The 18,337-nt window shown below is 53.0% G+C and overlaps 1 protein-coding gene across 2 annotated transcripts in view; it reads left to right on the forward strand.

Moving 5' to 3' along the window:
• Positions 1-15,360, forward strand: part of ABCG1 (ATP binding cassette subfamily G member 1) — an 80,615-nt gene extending 65,255 nt beyond the window's left edge. Inside the window, exons 8-15 of one of the 2 annotated variants that reach the window (XM_004696913.4) lie at positions 1,136-1,250; positions 4,146-4,330; positions 4,473-4,574; positions 5,279-5,447; positions 7,030-7,130; positions 8,192-8,350; positions 11,252-11,370; positions 13,160-15,360. In XM_004696913.4, the coding sequence (XP_004696970.1) occupies positions 1,136-1,250; positions 4,146-4,330; positions 4,473-4,574; positions 5,279-5,447; positions 7,030-7,130; positions 8,192-8,350; positions 11,252-11,370; positions 13,160-13,388 (1,179 nt within the window). In that variant the 3' untranslated portion in view covers positions 13,389-15,360. The remainder of the gene's footprint in view (positions 1-1,135; positions 1,251-4,145; positions 4,331-4,472; positions 4,575-5,278; positions 5,448-7,029; positions 7,131-8,191; positions 8,351-11,251; positions 11,371-13,159) is intronic. The other variant, XM_004696914.2, reaches the window with a different exon arrangement.
• Positions 15,361-18,337: the final 2,977 nt, after the last annotated feature.

The following is an 18,337-nucleotide window of genomic DNA, read 5'->3' on the forward strand; positions in this document are numbered from 1 at the left end:
TGGTACTCCCCCTCCCCTGACCCCCAGACTGCTGGGAAAAACTAAGCAAAGCAGAGAACACCAGTGCCAGCCAGTTGGCTCCTACTCATGGGGACCTCCTGTGTGTCAGAGTAAACGTGTACTCCTCCGCTCATGTTTTTGTGAAGGAGACCGCCACACCTTTCTTCTGAGGCACTTCTGGGTAGACTCAACAGCAGCAGAGCATGTTAAAGCCATTTTCACCAACTTAATGGTCACTGGTATCCTTCCCACCCGCCCTAGTTAACCTAAATGCAAAATGCTGAGTAGGCACTGCCCTGGCTGATTTCTCACGGGCTGTCATTTTGGGGTGATCTTGGTGTTGGGTTTTATTGCACTTAGGGACCCTAAGCAGGTAGGGTGTCTGGGGGAAGAGGAAGAACTGGGCAGGGTCCTCTCCCAGCCATGACCAGTAGCCATGGGAGGAGGAACAAGCCACTGGCATGAAAGAGACTTTATTCCCACCACTGATAAACTGGAAGAAATCCTGCCACATTCGTGACACATAGCATGATTTGTGTAATAGACTCTATTTGATGAACCTTAGGTTTTGATTATTATGAGTCCCATTACCTACCCTACCCCACCCCCACCCCTGAAAAAACATCCCAAAGGATGAAAGGTATATAGTTTCAAACTTTTTCATAAGCAGATGGTGGCAGTCTTATGCCATCGAGCGGTTCGGATTGAGACCCCACAGGACAGACTGGAAGACTCTAGGGGGCGGTGACAGCTGCAGTCTCTATGGTAGCAGGCGCCAAGTCTTCCTCCTGGGGAGCAGCTGGGGGCGGAGCTCCTGGCCTTTCAGCCAGCAACCAAGCTGAACTGCAGAGCCGCCAGGGCTGTTAGCCAGCGCCGCCATATGCTAACTGCAGTCTTCCCTGCCTTCCCTTTGAACCGGGACCTTGGAGGTCAGGTAAAGCTCTAGGGAGAGGAAGCGAAGCAAGAGAGAGGAAGATGCGGATAGGTTAAAGGAGAGAGAGGGAAATAGAGACCAAGACCAATGTAGAACGAGCCCCCCCCCACACACACACACAGAGAGATGGAGACAGGGCGTGGCGCCTGTTGCTTGGGGAGGGATGGGAGGATTGACTTTGTGCCTTTCCTTCCATTGCAGCTGTACGTCCTAAGTCAAGGACAGTGTGTGTACCGGGGCAAAGTCTCCAACCTTGTGCCCTATCTGAGGGATTTAGACCTCAACTGTCCCACCTACCACAACCCAGCAGATTTTGGTAAGTGGAGCCCTAACCAGCCGAAGGACATGGGTCGGTCACGCCCTACTCTTTGTGGGTCCCCACTTGTCCTTGGCGCAGGATCAGGGAGTAGCGACTATCTCACAAATGGCTCGAGCACATTCTGTGGTGGAGTGCCTAAGAACGGAACTCCTTCCCTGCAGATTGAGAAACTTGGAACCAGAACAAGGGAGCTACATGCTACCCAAACCCACAGCCATCAGCCAATGCCAACCCTTAGGGGCTCTGAAGGACAGGGTAGCACTGTCCCATGGAGGTCCTAAGGCTCTCATCTTTAAGGAAACAGATGGCCACGTTGCCTCCCGCAGAGCAGCTGCTGGCTTTGAACCACCAACCTTTCAGCAGCCGAGCACTTCCGCCTCTGAGCTAGCAGTGCTGTCTGAGCTCTGTGTTGTTAGGAGCCGTGCCCCTAACACCTTTTATCAGGAAACCCCCCAGTCTGGTTGAAGTCATTTCTTAAAAAAAAAAAAGGAAACCTTACCTTTTTGGTTTAGAATGTCTCCAACCACCCACCCGCATTAATTATCAGAGACCCCAAAAAAGGGCATTTAAATTTTGAGGGAGCATCTAACGATAGCAACAAAGTCCAGAGTGGAGGGGAACTGACTGAGGGCCCATTGCTTTAAGGAGGGGCCCTGAGGTGGGTGACCTCCTCGTCTGTCAACACCCCACCCACCACTTGCACCCCAACTGACAAAACCAGCTTCCCCGCAGTCGACTCGTGTGCCAGTGGGTGCATGCTCCAGGGAGCGTTCAGGGGCTGGCTGTTTGGAAGTAGATCACCCACGTGCTCCTGAACGATGCCTCTGGGTGGAATGGAACCTCCCGCTTTGGGCACGTAAACGGCGTTATCCGGACATTCACTGCTTGCATCATGTTGGCTATCGTTACAGCTCAAATGTCTGACACCATCACCGGGGCCCTGTCCCCCTGTTGTTTCTTTCTTTCCTGCCCACACCCTCTGGGACATTTGGTCCATCTTCAAGCAGCGCTGATGTTGGTGGCCCCCTGTGTCCCTAGGACCCACCTCTGTGCTTCATGCTGCCCGACACCGCTGTCACCAACCGTCCAGGCACTTCAAATCCAGTGTCTCCAGAACCACACTCCTTGCCCCCGCACCCTCCCCCATCACAGCTGCTGTGGCTCCCTCTGTGCTCCTGGGCTCAGGGTTGGCCCCCTGGACCCCGTGATTGGTCAGTGGAGGGGCAGCGAGAATGAGGAAGGCCCTCTGCGAGATGGATCGACACAGTGGCTGCAACTAGGGGCTCGGGCGTGGGGACGCATGTGAGGGTGCCTCGGGACTGGGCAGCGCTTCCTTCTGTTGTGTTATTTCCCTGAAAAACATCTGCACGTGCCACCTCTGGGACTCCCGGCTGTCTACGAACTTCTCAAATGGTGCCACGCAAGGCAGGGGTCTGGGAGATGCTCCCCACTGCCGAGTAGCAGGTTTGCGGGGAGAAGGGCGGAGGGAGAAGGCAGTCCTCGAGAGGAGGTGAGGGCATGGGAGAGCTTTGCATAAGGAGAAGACTTGAGTGCGTGGAAAACCCTGTGGGAAGGGTCACCTTGATAGTGGCACATTGTTCCGAGAGAGCAGAGGGGACATTCGGTGACATGGCCCTGCTGGGCAGGACAAGGACCCTAAGCCTGCAAGGAGGTGAGCGCCTTAGAGGGAGGATGGACAGGAAGGAAAAGAAATACCGCCCTCAGAGACAGGGCGGTGTTCCTGTTGGGGGCTAAGATCTCCTCTGCTGGACAGGAGTCCGGCATCCTTGGGGAGGACAGGAAATGAAGGCTGCGGAAGCAGCGATGTGTGAGCGTCAGCGCCATGCCCAGAGGTGGCCCGGAGTGTTGACTCCTGGGGCTTGGCTGCTCCGGTTCAGGCCCTGGGACAGCAGAGATCTGGTTTTGCTGCAAAGATGTGACCAAAAGATAGGACCCAGGGGAGCCTGGAGGGGAGTATATAGGACCCGGGGGAGCCTGGAGGGGAGCAGGGAATGTCGCCGACTGAGAGACGCCTCGTGAAGAGGGCCAGCGAGATGGAGGACGTCCACTGTCGGGGACAGGAAGGGTCATCATCCTCGGGCTGAACAAGCCAGAGCACATGACATCACCAGAAGAGCCAGTGACTCTGAGAGTAAGCCGGGTGATGTTGGGGGTGAAGGAGACTGTGGGGGCCAGTTGTGAGAGAGGAGGAGGGGACACTGTGGAGATCAATGGCTTCAGAGCCCCTAGGTGGCCAGGAGCCTTGTCCCTGGTCGCATCTCCCAGGCCCATGAAGCTGCGAGCTCTGGTCTCAGGACTGCTGGTGGTTCTGCTGTGCTTCTCCCCACCCTCCCACGCTGCCATGATAGGGTCACTGTTGGATGGGCGAGCAGCTGACACTGCAGGTTCCCCGACTCTGCAGATTTGCACCTCTTTTGTTCACCACTTTCCAAACCGGTCACTGGCCTCGCTTTGGGTTGTAGAGTCTAACACGGCGTTGAAACGTGGCTCCAGCACCGTTAGCCTCATGACGCGGCATCTGCATAATCGTTCTAAGTGATTCTAGAGCATTTCTTTCCTTTGCGGCTGTGCCCTAGCTTTTCTCGTAGCCGACCCCGGTGGCTAACCACCAGGTTGGCCGTTCGAGTCCACCCAGAGGCACCGCAGAAGAGAGGGCGGGTGATCTACTTTCCAAACCCAGTCCCACCCAAACGCACTATGGGGGACACCGTGCTCTGCAGGCACAATGCCGGGGGTGGGGGGTGGGCATGGTGAGCCAGGGCTGTCTCCATGGCTGGGGGACGCGTGCTTCCTTGTGAAATGGAAAAGACACACAGGGCTGCGTTGTGGCCTCGGGTGCTGACCCCGCCGCCGCGTCTGTGTTCTGTGCAGTCATGGAGGTGGCTTCTGGCGAGTATGGCGATCAGAACAGCCGCCTGGTGAGAGCCGTTCGCGAGGGCATGTGCGACTCGGACTACAAGAGAGACCTCGGGGGCGATGCCGAGGTGAACCCCTTTCTTTGGCACCGGCCCTCCGAAGAGGTAAAGCAGGCAAAACGATTAAAGGGGTTGAGAAAGGTAATGCAAGTCCCTTACCCTCCTGGGGAGAGCTGCATGCTGCATTTTGCACCTAGCTGCATGAAGCACCCCCTTAGCAAGGATGCAGAGGGACCCCAGAGCTGGAGCTTCACCTCCGCTCCCTCCTTGGATATGCCCTTAGGATTCCACTTCCATGGAAGGCTGCCACAGCTTCTCGGCGAGCTGTCTCACCCAGTTCTGCATCCTCTTCAAAAGGACGTTCCTCAGCATCATGAGGGACTCGGTAAGGGGGCTTGGAGCGACATTCATCCTGTCCTTGTTGTCCCTCCATCTGTACTGGTCAGTTTTCACTCTGTTTTGCTGCCGTAACAAGCACTCCTAGCCACGTCTGTGTCAGCCACTGTCCGTGGTTCTGCTTTGCTCGTGTTACCTGTCGGGGTCTGTGTGTGTGGCGGGGGGTGGGGGGAGGTGGGGGAAGGGGGTTTGTGGCTCTGCTCCTGTGTCTTGTCTTGCTGGGGCCCAGAAGAAAGGAATGCCTCCCGTCTACAGTATGCCTTTCCTATGGCAAAGGGACAGCACAGGCGCAAAGCCACGTCCCTGACCAAGTGTCCACGTGCTCACGCTTCCCTGGCCAGAACAAGTCCTGTGGCCACTCACACCCTACGGGAGTGGGGTGGACAGTATATTAACCTCTCCCCCGCAGGTCATTTACCCTTGTAGGTTTGTCCTTTTTGAAAGGGATTTCGCCAAAAGGTTGCAGCCAGCTACTTCTGTTTGAACAGCAACACAGTCTCGTCTTGTGTGTGTGCCCGTGCATGTGTTTGAACTGGCTGAGGGTTTGGGAGGAGAGGCCCGGAGGAAGCCTCAGGGCTGCTGTCCGGAACTCATGGGCCGAGCCTCTGAAGGCCCTGGCCTCGCTGCTGCGGTGGGTCTCCCTCCCGGCCTCGGCTTCCACGTGCCCTGAGTGCAGACTGTTTCTGTCCCCAGGTCCTGACACACCTGCGGATCACCTCGCACATCGGCATCGGCCTCCTTATCGGCCTGCTCTACTTGGGGATCGGGAACGAGGCCAAGAAAGTGCTCAGCAACTCCGGCTTCCTCTTCTTCTCCATGCTCTTCCTCATGTTTGCGGCCCTCATGCCCACCGTGCTCACATGTAAGCAGCCGTCAGACCCTCCCTCCTCTGCACGGCCGGGCTCCCTGCCCACGTACAGGAGACTGAGCTCATGGTTGGGGGGGGGGGGGGCTTTTCCGAAAGCCCATCTTTTATGGGGGAACAGATGGAGGGGTGGCTGTCTTTTCTATCAGACAAGAATAGGCCTGTTGAAGCCAAAGGAATGAATTGCTAATGGAAGGCTTAGAGGCATGGTCAGAAAGGCCACAGAGGAGATATTTCTGAAAGTGTACTAATCAGGAGACCCTCCAACCCCCCTCCTTGTGCACCCTCTAATTCAGTTATCAGGAGCTCTGGCGACAGAGTAGTTTCCATGTTGGGCTGTTAGCCACAGGTCAGCAGTAAAAGCCCACCGATGCTCCCAGGAGAAGGATGAAGCTTACTGCTCATGTACAGAGTCACAGCCTGAGAAGCCCAGGCAGCAGTTCTACTCTGTCCTGCAGGCTTGCTGTGAGCTGGAATTTGGTTTTGACATTTGAGTTCGGTTATGGTTCAGTAGTGGTTCAAGTTGCAGGCTTGTCACCTCCCAAACAGGAGACCCAGGTTGACTGTTCCCAGCCAGTATGCCTCTTGGACCACTACCGCTCCTGAGGTGCTATATTGCTATGATGCTGAACAAGTTTCAGCAGAACTTCCAGACTCTAATGGACTAGGAAGAAAGGCCTGGCATTCTACCTCTGAGTGCCAGCCAACGAGAGCCCCTAACCCATTACTTGGATGGCCCAAGCCTGGGCAGCATTTCATTCCATTATCCCTGGGTTGCTGATCTGACCAATAGAAACCAGCAACAACCACGACTAGAGTTGAGTTACTGACACAGCCCTTATGTGAGGAGCCTTGTGATTAGGTAAAGCTCCTATGGACGAATGTCCACGTCATTCTGACTTGCTGGCAAAGTAGGCATCCCTTGGTCATGTGGCGCTGATAGCACAGAAAGTTGCTGCTTCAGCAGAGCCCCAGCAGAAACACCTCCTCCCTGCCCTGCCTGGAATCCCTGGACGCCCAAGACCAGCCTCGAAGGTCTTACCCATGATAAGCCTTCTTATCCAGGCAAGCTGACTCCGAATCAGGTCAGCAGTCAGCAGCTGAGTGAATAACTAGAAAGGTGCTTGGCATCCTCATAGATCTTCTTCACCCCAGGACTCCCCCATCCATGACTCTCAGGCTTTAAAAGTCGGCAGACTGCCAGGTTGGAGCTGCTGCTGCGTGCTGGTGAGCCAATTCCAGTTCGCGGACACCCTGTCCGGCGGAGTAGAACCGTGCTGTCAGGTTGCCCAGGCTGTAATCCTGCTGGAAGCTGACTGCCAGGCCTTGTCTCCTACAAATGACTAATGGGTTCCAGCTTCCAACCTTTCAGTTAGCCGCTGAGGACTTAGCCACCATTCTATCCAGCCCCTTCCCAGGCTGGTAGACCGTTTCATATCATCTTGTTCAAGCATTGTAAGGCCCATGTGGTCATACGGCGCAGGATGGGGTTAGGAGCAGGGTGGCACGAGATATCCTACTTTAGGGTTTGATATGCCAGGCCTATCTTCTTGATCCCATTTTCTTCTCTTCTTCCCAGTTCCTCTTGAGATGAGTGTATTTCTTCGGGAACACCTGAATTACTGGTACAGCCTGAAGGCCTACTACCTGGCCAAGACTATGGCTGACGTCCCCTTCCAGGTATGTAGTGAAGGAGGGTGTCACCGGACACTAGTACCGGAGTGAGATCGATGAACCCACACACAGCTTTAAGGAAAGTTCACAAACCTTTATTAGCCGGTAGTCAAAGGGCAGCTAGAGCCTCATTCTCCATTGACCCCAAGTGCTTAAAGAGGGGAGTTTTTATACTGTGGAACAAACAAGGCACAGGGGCAGATGGCGCCATGCTATCTGGAAAATATAGGACCTTATAAAAATGCAATGGGGGGTAACAAGCAACATCAGCAATTTCAAAAATCAAGCAAAAGGTCAGCAGTTACAGAAGTTACAAAAGGAATTACAATGAACCCTCGTTTATCGCGGTTAATCGGTTCTAGACCCTACCATGATAAATGAAATTCCGTGAAGTAAGATTCCTTATATCCAAAAGTTTTACCTTTTCCTGGATGGTGAGCATCTTCCTCTGGCACTTATTTTTATTGTCAGAAGGCTTAGAAGAAGCAGCTCGTTTAGGAGCCATCATAGGGCTTAGATAAAATTTTTAAAAATCGCAAACAATTACAGTACACTGTACAAAAGCAAAAATGCATCTGATACGTAGCTCCGATACGTAGCGATGCAGACAGAAGCGTGTACAGTATGAGCCAATCAGTGGCAGTAATGACAGAGCATGCGCTGTTACGCAAAAACCGTGATAGAGTGAAGCCGCGGAAGTCAAAGCGCGAAGTGGCGAGGGTTCACTGTATAGTAATTACACGGTGGCCACCCTTGGCTCAGTACAAAATGACCACCCTCAGGCTCAGTAGTTAATGCAGCTTGGTTACATTGTTAAAATGACTACATCTATGTTACCTACTACATAGTGGTTGTGGGGTACTACAACACAGGCTGCAGGTTCTTCATTTGTACCCCGGAGTATAGTGGGGGCTGCAGGGAGGGGGAACTCCATGAAGAGTCTGCCAGGCGCAAAGGCACAACAAGGAGGGCCTTACCAGGAACCGAGGGCTGGGGGTGCAGCAGCGCCCTGCCTGCCGAGGCCAGACCAAGTGCTGCAGTGACCCCCGTGTGCTCTCTGTCCCCAGATCATGTTCCCAGTGGCCTACTGCAGCATCGTGTACTGGATGACCTCGCAGCCATGCGACGCGGTGCGCTTCGTCCTGTTCGCCGCTCTGGGCACCATGACGTCACTCGTGGCCCAGTCCCTGGGCCTGCTCATTGGGGCTGCCTCCACATCCCTGCAGGTACTGGCCGAGGGGCACAGCGGGCCAGGCCCTTCTCCCCAGGACCCTGGGACCCTTCCCTCCACTTTGCCTTGCACTCCCGAGCCTGGCGCTTCTCCGCTGTCCCCATGGGGAGCAATCCGTGGTTGGGGACAGTCTCAGTCTGCAGTGTGCAGTGAGTGATGGCCCTGCACTCAGCTTCATGGGGTGCAGAGCAGTGCAGAGCTCCCAAGGGTGTTCAGCGACTGGCTTTTCAGAAGTGGAGTGCCAGACCTTTCATCTCAGCTACCTTAGGTGGACTTGAAACTCCAACCTTTCGATTAACAGCGTGCACCATGCCTTGACCGTCGGGGCTGGCCAGGACTCCCTGCCCAAACCAAACTGAGCTAGTTTCTCTCAGTGGATCCCAGTGCACGGTGGCCCCTGAATCCCTGAAAAGAACTGCTCCCTACGGATTTCCTGGCTGCAATCCTGACTGAAGCAGGTCACCTGGCCTTCCTCCCACAGACCCACTGGTCGGGCCAGACCCCCCACCTGTCGGGGCCTCCAGGACTCCCTTACATGACGCTTCACTGCAGGAGGTTGTTTCCCCGTCTCAGCACCCACACCTAACCACACCCTGGGAGTTCAGGGCTGGACTGCCCGGTCCAGAGGGGAGACTGGCCCAGTGAGCAGAGGCAATTTGGTTGGGGTCACATGCTTGTGTGCGTCGCTCAGCCATCCTGGGTCATCCCTCATACCCCCACCCCCCACCCCCACCACATCTGCATGGGTCTCATTGCTCCCTCCCTCCTTCTTGCCTCCAAGGCCAATCTTGCCCGTGAACATCTCAACCCATGTGGGCTTTCCAGTTTCCACCTCTGCTCCTTCCACCTTCCCCTACTCAGACCTGCCCTGTCCTTTGAAAACTAAAGCCAGAATACTGGTAAAAGAGGACTCCTGAGCCCTCGACCCCCCACCCCGCTCACCAGGGATGAGCCTCCAGGGCCTCCCTGCAGGCCCCAGCCAGAAATGGGAAGGGCAGGGATCTGACCTCACAGGGTTGCGAGGCCCCCGACCCAAGGTTGGCAATTCAAACTGGCCCAGCAGCAGCTTGGGAAAGAGGCCTGGCAATCTCCCCTAGAGATTCTCACCGAGGAACCCGTGGAACCGTCTACCCTGCAACTCTTGGGGTCCTATCTATTGGCATCAATTAGCCCATGGCAGGTCTGTTTCGGGGTATTGCGTTGCTGTGAGAACTGAACTGACTGTGAGAACCCACAGTCTGCACCCCGGAAATGATCCTTGTACCCCTCTTTCCATAACTCCCCTGCATCCCTCCCACACGCTGGCCGGCAACTCCCGGGCAGAGTCTCCTAACGTCTTGCCAAGAGGAGGGCCTCAGATACCACGTGGCTTTTAAAGAACAAGCAGACTAGGAGTGTCTGCCTGCCAGCATCCCTGCCTAGAACTTTCCTTGTGGTTGAAAGCTTCTGGTGTCAGTCTTAGGGGCAGGCCCCTTCTCTGTGGCACTCAGTCTGCCAGGTCTAGTCCAGTGGCTGGCACAGTGCCGGCATCTCACAAGTGTTTGTGGCCCAGGCTGCAGGCGTTTTTCACCAGATTTCCCAACCACTGTGCCACACAGCCACCTGCTCTACATCCCACAAACCCCAGGACTCAGTGCCCGCAGTAAGCGCAGAGTATCAGACACACTATGCGCTTGCCTGGCCCACTCGGCCCCATGTTCTACTCCCAGACACACTCAGCAATGCCCACCCGCAGGACAGCTCACATCGACAGGCTTTTTTCTCTGTCTGTCAGGCTGGCATGCCCGGGGCCACCAGGAGGGCCACCACCCACCCGATAAGATTCAGCCACGCCTCCCCTGCTCAGTGCCGTCTTCCAAAGAGTCTGTCCCACGGGCCCTTGGGAGGCTGGTCAGCCTGCCTTTGGGGTGTCACACCCACTCCTAGTGTCATCTGTGACGTCCCTGTTGGCAAGTCTGCACACCTGACACACTCCCCTACTCTCTCACAAAGTGCACATGCACAGCCCTGCATACCCAATCACTCACACACACACACACACACACACACACACACACACACACCCAGGACCGCTCACTCGATGTTCTTCCCACCCTAACGGCCTGAATCGCTGTGACAGCAGTGGTGGGCCTTCACCCTGCGTGGCCCACCTGCCATACAGGTGGTGACACACAGGAGGGCCCCGCTGCTGCATGCTAAAGCCAGCTTACACCACTGGTAAGTCCTGCTGAGTGTCTACTTTGTGCCCACTCCTATTCTTCAAAACGTGAGGCCGGCCCTGAGCAGGTCCCCTTTGAGTCGTGTCCATCCTGGTAGGTCTCCCATGGGAGTGACTGTCAGCCTGGCTTGTGAGCAGCATCCAAGGCCCCCCCCCCCCATTCCCCTAGGCTCTGAGGGAGGCTCGCTGAGGACCTGTGGGCAGGTGTCACAGCAGGACAGACAGCTGGGCCTCTGCTTCCAGGTGGCAAGCCCTTCCAATACAGTGACGCCACCTAATTGTCAGCGCCTCAGGGAGACTGGGTCCCCTGCGCTTCGTTAAGCACGTCTCATTACCATTCCCAGAGGAGGCCCTGCTCCTGCGCGTCGCTGTAGGCTTGCTTTTGCTTCTGCAGCCGGATACCCTCCTCAGACCCACGCAGCCATCACAATCAGATCCTTGCCTGGTGTGTGGCCACCCCTCCTGCTTCTCACCAGGGGGAACAAGATGCTTTTCAGCCACCTTCTTGGTTCTCAATGGACCCACCCTTAGGACTCTCATCCATGAGGGGGCCCTTCTGTCCATCTGGTGGCCAGCTGTGGAAAAAAAATAGCCTCCAGGGCCCACCTGAGGATGGCGTGGCCGACTTCCTGCTTTCCCATCACAGCAAGACCTCCCGTGTGCCCATTCCGCCCCCAGGTGGCCACCTTCGTGGGCCCTGTGACTGCCATCCCGGTCCTTCTCTTCTCGGGATTCTTCGTCAGCTTCGACACCATCCCCACGTACCTGCAGTGGATGTCGTACATTTCCTACGTCAGGTAGTGTGGCGTGGCCAGCAGGGTGGGGGTGGGGGTGGGGGGTGCGCTTCATCTCTCTAGGGTGAAGGAAAGACCTGGGACTAACCCCTAGTTGTTCACAAAAACCACTTCATCAGCCACAGACCCAAGGGTATTGATTATATTGATGTTTGCCCTTGTGTGTGCCTGCACTCTCCTGAACACACACCTAACAAGGCAGGGATAGACAAACCCTAGCAGTTCATCGCCTGAGGAAGCCACGGGGGATCCCCAGATCCTGGCAGTGTGGGTTGTTGGCCGCTAGGTCAGCCGTTCAAAGCCACTAGCTGCTCCCCAGGAGGAAACAGGCTTTCTGTTCCCATAAAGATTTATAGCTTCGGAAACCCGCAGGGGAAGTTCTATTCTGTCTAATGGGGTCGCTGTGAGTTGGAATCAACTCGATGATTAGTAGTTTAGAGTTTAGTTGGTCTTAGGAAGGGAGTGACTTGCCTTGCAGAAACACACCCCTCTGGGGAAGTCCCATGTTCCTCACTGAAAGGAACAATGCTTACAGCTTATTTGTAAGCTGTAATCACAAATCCGGGGGGTGAATAGTCAGCCATGCTTTGAACACCCTAATGTCTTTGAACAAGAAGAGTCATTTAAGTTATCAGGTTCCATCGGTCTTTGGCACGTTGGCCCTTCAAACGGCCATGCCTGCCTCAGAGCCTTCCTCCCCGGCGGTTGTGATTCCACATGACACCAGAGATCTTAAGTTGGGAACAAGCTCTTCTCTTCTAGAATGTCACTCCAAACCCAGGCATATTGTTCAGAAGTACCCCAGCCAAACAAAGCCCCTGTACAGAGTTTCAGCCGCCTGTATGCTCTCCAACACCAGGACATCGGAAACTAGCCGCTTTCTTCTCAAAATCAGTGTATTTTGAACAAAATCAATTTGTTCTCGCCATGTAGGGCTGGCCCAGAATGCTCTGGGGGCCGAATGTTGGATTTAAATGCTCCAGAGTCCTTGGAGAGATACCAGAGCCATTGTGCTGTCTAATTGTGGAAATTGCATAAGATCAGAAGCAAGAGATGCATTTTCCTGTTTATCTCACCACTCAGTGAATGCCTGTTCTTCATTTGAGTTGGTTTTTGGTGATGATGTTGGTGCTGGTGGTGGTGATGGTGGTTGGAGGCTGTGTTAGGCCAGGTTGACTAGAGAAACAAATCCAGCGACATTCCTATATGTGCAAGAGAGCTTTATATCAAGACGTGACTGTACATCAAGCAGACATCCCAGCCCAGTAAGTCCTTAAGCCTGATGCTAGTCCATCAGTCCCTCTTCAGACTCACGCAGCCACATGCGATGATGCAGAATGCAGGGAGATCATAGGCTGGTGGGTCCAAAGTCCCGTGGATCCAATGGCACAGTTCATCCCAGGGCTCTGGTGGGTCTCCAAGTGTCTCCCCAGCAGGAAGGTGAGCAGAGGGGGCGGGGTGTTCCCATGATCCTTCTTATGAGGAGGTCACGCCCACAGGGAGGCACCATCAGGCTGTGACCTGATTGACAGGCTAGACCCCACCCCTACACTTCAACTTGACATGAGATGATATAGCGACCGCAGAGGTGCTGTCGGAAACACTAGGAGAAAAAAGTTACCCTTAAGAAGCTGTTGAAAGGTTTGAACTGATTTGGAGAATGCCCGATGGGGAGGAGGAAAGCCAGGCTGAGCCCCGCAGAGAGTAGCCTCCTTCAGCAAGTGGCGGCGGCCCCGGTCCTGTGAGCTTGGCGGCAGCCGAGGCTGCTTCATGCACGTGCTTTCCATCACAGGTACGGGTTCGAAGGCGTCATCCTGTCCATCTACGGCCTCGACCGGGAAGACCTGCACTGCGACATCGCCGACACCTGCCACTTTCAGAAGTCGGAGGCCATCCTGAAAGAGCTCGATGTGGAAAACGCCAAACTGTACCTGGACTTCATTGTCCTGGGGATTTTCTTCATCTCCCTGCGCCTCATTGCCTACTTCGTCCTGAGGTACAAAATCCGGGCGGAGAGGTAAACTGCTCAGCTGCCAGTCGAGAGGAAATGAGGCATGGCAGCCAAGGGCACGTCCAGGACTGTGGCGGCAGGCCTGTGGCCCCCCCTGTGGGGACCATGGGGACCCTGCCCCTGGAAAGCGCTCGTGGTTTGTTGGGGGTCTAAGTGCTCAACTTCTCCACCCGCTGGGGCTGGGTCTTCTCTCCATTACGCTTTCTAACTTTACCTAGGAAGAAGACACAAGTTGGTTTTTCTTGTGTTTATGTTATTTGAACGTGCAGAGTTTAAAATGCCACCACTGGGGTGGCATTTAAAACTGCAAAACAACATGGGACAAGAAGGTTCCTTGGTAAATATGCATCCTTCTGCGCTGGACCGGACACCTTCCATTCTGGGCAAGGGATTGGCAGGCACCCCCTGGGCTGCAGGTGGCATGGCCTCCCCGGATGTCTGGAAAGAACGTGGAAGCGTGGAGTGACTCCGTTCTACGACTGTTGTCTTTTCATAGCTGTCGTCTTTCAAAGGTTTGTCTCTTTCCAGAGAGAAGCAGCTCACCAAGCCAAACGCCGGTAAATGTCATGCCTTTTAAGAAATCCTATCTTTTTAAGGACTCACTCAAGAAACCGTGCAGGATTGATAACCTGCCTTGTAGAGACCCAATGGGTCGGCCTCAATCACTGAGCTGGTCTCGCTGACAGAGAGAACTTGGGGCAAAGAGTGAAATGCTCATTACAGGTCGAGTGAAGATTTTGAAACTGGAGGCAAGGATGATGTGTAGAACATGGGGGGTGGGGGGAGTTAGCATGAAATTGGCCAACTCTTTCAAAATCTTTTCTTTTCCTTATATTTCTTATGTTATGCAAAATATATGTATAAATATTTTTTTTCCTTTCTAAATGTCTGAGCACCTTAATTTTGCCTAATGTTTTTCCCAGATCAACTTTCATTTAAAAAATGTGTGTGTGTGTGTGTGTGTTCACATATCATATCGACTACCTCCACTGAAGGTTGGGCTTGGGGACATTGTGGGTGTCTGAGCTTCAGGATAGGCGTGCAGGCACAGGTGGGGAAAGACAAGAACTCTCCTAGAGGCCAAGGTGCTGACCCAAGACCTCGGGGAAGGCATGTGCTGCTTGGAGAATTGTGAGCCACTGCACCTCTTGGGCCTGGGCTTTGTTGCATTTCAGCTACGGAATCAAAGAGGCACCACCCCATGGTTGGGACTTGTGTAAACCCTGCATATTCTTAAATGAAAACCCCTAAAATTCCAGTGACACTGTTACTAACTAAAACCCTCTAGAGCAAGCAGGCTGAACACCCCTTAGAGGACCTTTATAATCCATAGCAGGGCTGCTCACAGTCCACTGGCTGCCTCATTGCAAGGGCAGGAGCTGATAGTAGCCAAAGAAGACCATCTGGAAGACAATGCAGGTCTGTCCCCCTTCCAGAAGGTCGGTATTCTGGGACCAGGGTCTTCTAATGGAAGATTCCCATTTTCATGAGCAAAGTAACTGGCCTCCCTGAGCCTCGGTCTCCTCCTCTGTAAATAATAGCACTAGATCGTTGGCCAGGCCATCTCAGCTCTAGGAGAAGCTGAGATGCTTCCATTGACTTTCTGAAGCTCTGATTTCTTTCTTTAAGAGCGTGAGAAGGGTCCAGGGAAGGTCTACATTGTTCACACGATGATTTGCTCTGTAAACGCAAAGAGATTTCTTTTTGACCCCTAGTTCTTTTTGAGTAAACTCCATGACATATATGAAAATAAATATTAAACACAACATTGTATTCCAAAAATGTCTAACCAGAGTTAATAGCTTTCATATATATATATAAAGCTAATAGCCATATATATATTTTATATATGTATAAAATTAAGTTGTTGAAAGGTTATATATTGATGTTTTTCATCCATTTTCTAGATAAATTTGCCTAGAAGACATCATATATAGAGGGGACTCAAGAACAAAGAGCTAGGTGGAATAGAGAATTGAAAAGAGGAAAAATTGATCACCCTCAGATGTTTCTTGGGTGATACCAATGTGTACAGAGCCCTAACCCTCCAGATAAGTCTTCCACATTGTAGATTGGTGTGGTCTGCCCCAGCCCTGATGAGGACATGCATGTTAGGTGTGCTGTGTCGGGTGACCCATTTCTGCCCCAGTGACCACGTCATCTCACTCATTGTAACCACAGTATTGGAGAGTCCTTGAGGTTCCAGATCTGGTTTCCCAAAGCATTGAAGCCCTCCCAAAGGTTCGATTCCCCGACGCTCTCATGCTCCCTGCATTTTAATTTTTCTCAGTAAAGCAATCGAAGCCGTTTGTTGATAAGGAACCACTTGGAGTCCTCTCCAGGCATAGGTCTTGGGGGGTGTAAGGGTTTTTAGCTGCTGCAAGGGAAGGGCACATGCACAGTTTGCAGGGTTATTTGTCAAGGATGTTCATTAGAGTACTATCTTCTGAAGGTCACCCGCACAGGGGACTCACGCTTATAATGCCCCTGTAGACTTGAGGTTCCCAAACCACGATTGTGAGCTTGGGCCACTAGCCTGGAAGGCTACTTGTATCCCTCTCTAAGCACTAGCAAGAGCCTGTTGGAGCAATCGCATTATAAACTCTTCCATTCTTTATTGAAATGAAGAACCCCCCCCCATCCCCCGTCTCAATTTGATTTCCAGATATGTACCCTCTGCTCTCTGTTACAAGCTAGATACATAAAGCACCTTATTTTATAATGGCCTAGCATTCCAAGTATTTAATTTTTTTCCCCCTCTAAACCTGATGATATAGTCTCTTTCATATGTTGGAGTTTAAACCCACACAAACTTTCCAGTTATAAATCATGTTTAATTCTCGAGGTAAGGACCCAGATATGCCTTTTATCTCTGGTTGAGTTTCTTCATTTCTTAGGAAGGATTTAACCTTGCATAAAAGCTATACAGCCTCCTTAATTGTTAGTAGCAATAAGATTTGTTTTTAAAGTCCAAAGAGCATCACTTTGAAGTGGAACTCTTCAGGAGATGGATGGAGCAGCAGTGGACCCCAACACTGCTCTATGAAAGCTTCTGATCACCCAGGCAACCTGGCGAGCTAAGCCTTTAGAGCAGGGGCCCTCAAACTTTTTAAACAGGAGGCCAGTTCACTGTCCCTCAGACCCATTGGAGGGCCGGACTATAGTTTTTAAAAAAACTATGAAGAAATTCCTATGCACACTGCACATATCTTATTTTGAAGTAAAAATAACAAACAGGGCAAAAACACCCAGCGGGCCGGATAAATGTCCTCGGCAGGCCGCATGTGGGCCGCGGGCCGTAGTTTGAGGAGCCCTGCTTTAGTCTTCATCCACAGGGAAGTAGCCTGTGTCTCTCCTCCTTCCAGGCATGCTCATTATCAACTAGGGACTTGCATTCTTCCCAAAGTCCCTGCATCGACGCAGTGGAAACTCCTGAGAAGGAGGGAAAAGAGAAGTAACCAGGAAGTCCTTTGCCCTAGCTGATGCTAAGATCTGATGTCCTGGTCTTAGAGACAGGTCTTCAGACCAGGAGATGGGATTTAAAGTTCAAGAGATATGCAGGAAGGCCAGTTCCCACACCTGAGACAGACAGCCCCAGGGGCTCAGCAGGCTGTGTGTCCATGGGGCAAAATCTACCTTGGGCCATTTCAGTGGAAGTATAAAGCGGAGAGCACCTATTTGTAGAGCACAGTTCCTTGTTAAGTGCCCAGGGATTAGCAGAATGCCTTAGGAATTCCATAGTCAATTTACTCAGGCAGCAAAAAGGGACCAACCCATTTCCACGTGTTGGGGAGGGTCCGGGTATTAGGGGTTCAATAGGGTGGAAATGTGGACGTGGGCCTGCCCTCCCAGCACCCTCTAGTGTGGACTGGGAGGAGACCAGATGACTGGTTCACGATCGGCAATCACATACTGAGTGTGAGGAGCTGTGCTGGGGGTGAAGTCAGAGAGTGCCCCTCTGACATGATGTGTTCTCTGTAGGTCATTGGTCAACTCTCAAAGGAAAATACCCACTCATGCCCTTTCAGATGGGAACACTGAGGCTGGGAAAGGCTCAGGAATGCACCCAGGATCCCAGAGCTGGGAAAGGGGAGGAGTGGAATTTGAATCCACGTCTAACCCCTAGAATCCCTCTGGTATTCCCTACCACACTGCCTCCTATTCGTAATTGTACAGATGGGCCTGAAGTCACTTTGTGAGAAAGAAGGTGCATTATGGGTTGAGATGCTGTTAGTTTGATTCTCTGTTCCAGACTTGCTGAGGTGGCTGAGATGGGAGAGAGGCCATTGCTCCTCACCCCTGCAATGACTGGGAGCACCCAGGGTCCCCCAAGGGGTCCATGCGGGTCTGGTCTCACTCCTTGTCTCAGTGGGGCAGTGCCTTCTTCTGCCCTGGCCTTGTCAAAGCTCCCTGCTGCAGGCCGCCTGGGAATAGCACAGTGTGGAGATGGGCGGGCGTGCATGTCTGTGCCTGTGCGCGCACACACACATGCATGCACGCACCCATGCAGGCTTGTTTCCCCAGTGGTTTCATAGTATTATCCTATGGTCATCGGCTCCGTAGATCAGCCTTAAATCTTCACTCCGTCATCCTTTACCCCAAGAAGGAAAGAGGGCCTTCTCCCACAGGCTGTGGTGCAGATGGGAAAGGTATCCTCAACCCCCCACTAAGTCAGGCTTTCATCAAATGCAGCGAAATCCGCAGTGTGACAAAAAAGAATCAAGACCCCTGCACAGGGAAGGAAGGGTGTGGGTGCCTGTGACTCCAGTGCCAGGGTCTTTTCACACCTAGATTGCAAATAAAATATTTTCTATGACACTTTTTATTTGTGTTCAGTGTTAAATGCTTCCAATGATTTGCTTGAATGTTCCCCGGCCCGGTGGGATTTTGGAATATACCATGTATGCCTCGTCGGAGTTTTGATGAATGACTTCGTGTTGCTGGCTAACACGCCTGTAA

Source organism: Echinops telfairi, unplaced genomic scaffold (genome assembly GCF_000313985.2).
Source record: "Echinops telfairi isolate 266 unplaced genomic scaffold, ASM31398v2 ScPeMD7_7469;HRSCAF=8507_0, whole genome shotgun sequence".
In the NCBI taxonomy this organism is placed as follows: Eukaryota; Metazoa; Chordata; class Mammalia; order Afrosoricida; family Tenrecidae; genus Echinops; species Echinops telfairi.